Source organism: Emiliania huxleyi (assembly GCF_000372725.1).
Source record: "Emiliania huxleyi CCMP1516 unplaced genomic scaffold EMIHUscaffold_91, whole genome shotgun sequence".
Lineage (NCBI taxonomy): Eukaryota > Haptophyta > Isochrysidales > Noelaerhabdaceae > Emiliania > Emiliania huxleyi.
The window spans coordinates 466,893-469,733 of record NW_005195220.1 but is presented as its reverse complement, the minus strand read 5'-3'; the positions used below and the strand labels follow the sequence as shown (position 1 = coordinate 469,733).

General features: G+C 64.8%; 1 protein-coding gene across 1 annotated transcript; it reads left to right on the top strand.

The window, feature by feature from the left end:
• Positions 1–562: 562 nt before the first annotated feature.
• On the top strand, positions 563–2,450 carry EMIHUDRAFT_466113 (hypothetical protein; the record flags this gene model as incomplete). The annotated part of the gene is made up of 7 exons (XM_005757406.1): positions 563–1,166; positions 1,245–1,338; positions 1,425–1,460; positions 1,599–1,684; positions 1,754–1,782; positions 2,167–2,223; positions 2,418–2,450. Exons 1-7 carry the CDS (start codon positions 569–571, stop codon positions 2,448–2,450), a joined length of 933 nt encoding a protein of 310 aa, XP_005757463.1. The 5' UTR covers positions 563–568.
• Positions 2,451–2,841: the final 391 nt, after the last annotated feature.

Below are 2,841 nucleotides of genomic sequence, written 5' to 3'. Positions count from 1 at the left end.
ACGGGACGTTCAGTCTTTCCGGAAGATATCGTCGAGTTTTGGAAGCTGCGCGGTCAAACCTGGGGGGAAACAAGAGCGTCACGACGGACTTCAGGTTACACCTAAAGCTCTTCTGACGCTTCTCACTCCCCATCGAGCCCTTCTTGCCGCTCGGCTCTTCCTGTTTGTCGGCACAGAGCTCCGTGCCAGCCCTCCAGCGAGATAGGAACGAGTGTATCGCTTTGACGGATCGACCGTGCTTGTTATCAAAACCGATCTCACGTACACAGTTACACTCCAGACGTTCTGTACTCTCCTATCCGGCAACCGGCGAGACGCTGCCGTGAGCCAGCCGCTCTTGCGGCAGCCGCCAGCGGAGGCCGAGCGCGTCGCGTATCGATCGAGCTCGCGATCCGGGCCGTGGAGCCCACGAGGAAGACTTCGTCTGCTGGGACGGAGTCCCGACGCTCGCTGCGTCCGCTGGAACTGGGGTGTACACACCTTTCGTTTCCGCGTCCCGCAGTGGAAAGAATTCGCCTGGCGCGCCACCACCGCTCAGCGCGCAGCTTCGAAACTCCCAAGCCGCGCGATGGCCTCGCCGTCGTCTTCTCCGCCGCCGGGGGAGTCCTCCATGCGGCCGCCGCCGCCGCCAAAGCTCCTGTCCGACGGGGGCGCGCCGAGCGAGACAGAGGAGGGGACGGCAAAGCGGAAGCGGGGCAAGGACACGTACTACGACAAGAGCGAGGACTTCGAGAAGCTGGCCGCCAAGGACGAGCTCACGCTCATGCTGCGCCAGCTCCACCCCAAGACGGGCGAGTTTGACGTCTTCAAGCTCTTTTCGAAAGCGGGCAAGGTGACGGACGTGCGGCTGATCACCGACGAGCGGACGGGGAAGTGTCTCGGCGCGGGGTACATCGAGATGGCCGACGGCGGCTCCTTCTCGCGCGCGCTCCAGCTCGACGGCTCTCTCATCCGCGAGATGCCAATCATCGTGCAGCCGAGCTACGCAGAGAAGAACCGGCTGGCGGCCAAGGGCGCGACGCCGGCGGCGATCAAGGCGGCGGGGATGATGGCGGGCGCGACGCTGGGCATGGGCTCGGGCGTGGAGAGCGGGATGAAGCTCTACGTCGGCAACCTCCACTCGGAGATCACCGAGGAGCAGCTGCGCGGCGTGTTCTCCCCCTTCGGCTCGCCTAAAAGAAAGAAAGCAGCCCGCCGCAAGCCGCGGGATGGGAGGAGGAGGCGGTGCCCCCACCTGCACGTAGGCTTCCTGGAGCGGATCGACATCCACCGCGAGCAAGCGACGGGCGAGGCGCGGTACGGCTTCCTCCACTTCGCCCTCGCTGCGGACGGGAAGCGGTGCATGGACCAGATGGACCAGATGGACTAGGACCCTTCTAGGAACCTTCTAGGAACCTTCTAGGACCCTTCTAGGACCCTTCTAGGTGCATGGACCAGATGGACGGCTTCAACCTGGCCGGGCGCAACCTGCGTGTGCCGGGTGCGGTTTCTTTTTCCCTTTGGCCAGGAGCCGCCGTCTTTCTTTTTTAGGCGCAACCTGCGTGTGCCCGCTGCGGTTTCTTTTTCCCTCTGGCCAGCCCGCCGTCTTTCTTTTTTAGGCGGAACCTGCGCGTCTCCCTCTCTGGCCAAGACTCGTCGATGAGCTCCTCGGGCGCGGGCGAGGGCGGCGGGAACGGGACCGGAGGCGGCGACGGTCGCCGGGCGACGGCTTCGTAAGGAGCTCGTAATTTACTCCGAGGTCATCATGAATCAGGCGGCAACGGACGCGCGGGCGACTACATGGCGATCTCCCCACATCTCCCCACATCTCCCCACGTCTCCCCACACCTCCCCACATCTCCCCATCTCTCATCATCTCGGCATCATCTCGGCTCCCCTCGGCTCCCCTCCCCTCCCCTCGCCTCCCCTCCCCTCCCCTCGCCTCCCCTCGCCTCCCCTCGCCTCCCCTCGCCTCCCCTCGCCTCCCCTCGTCTCCCCTCGCCTCCCCTCGCCTCCCCACATCTCCCCACACCTCAACTTGTGCAGCTGGGGGTGCTCGCGCCAGTACATCTCCCCACACCTCCCCACGCCTCCCCGCATCTCCCCACACCGTTCGCGCCTTCTCGACGCGCGGAAGGAGCAGGCTGTGAACGGCGCCTCTGCACAGGGGCGGGCGTGTGTGAGTAGGCGATCGAGCGGCTGGACACGCTCAACGACGAGGGCCCCGGCGGCGGCGGTACAAAGGTGACGGCGGCGCAGCGTGCGCAGATCATGGCGCGGCCGGCGGAGGGGAGGAGGGGGCCGGCCTTGGCGGGGCACAGAGAGGACGATGCGCGTGTTTCTTTTGTGTAGGTGCGGGCTGGGAGGGGGGGAGGAGGAGAAGAGGTTTGAGCGCGGAACGACCGACCGACCGGCGGCGGGCGTCTCTTCTGCTGTAGGCGCGGCTGGCGGAGAAGAAGGGCGCCACGTGAAAAAGAAATCAGGCCGCGAGTGACTTCTCTTTTCCGCGTAGGCGCGGCTTGGCGGAGAAAGAAGGGCGTCACGTGAAAAAGAAATCAGGCCGCGAGTGACCTCCTCTTTTCCCGTAGGCTCGGCTGGCGGACAACAAGGGAGTCACCACTGACGAACGAGGGGCTGCAGACCGCCGACGGTATCCGCAATTTCGGCAAACTGAACAACAAAAGGGGGGCGGCGCTCCCCTAGCCCCGGTTTCTTTGTGAACCCGGGGCCCCCGCCGGTTTTCTTTTTTCTAGGGCAACATCCAAGGAAGCAATGGCGCCACTGGTTCCCCCCCCCAAAGCCTCCCTTCCTTGTTTATAGCCCCGGCCCGGGGCCTTTCTTTTTCTAAGGCAACCTCCCAAG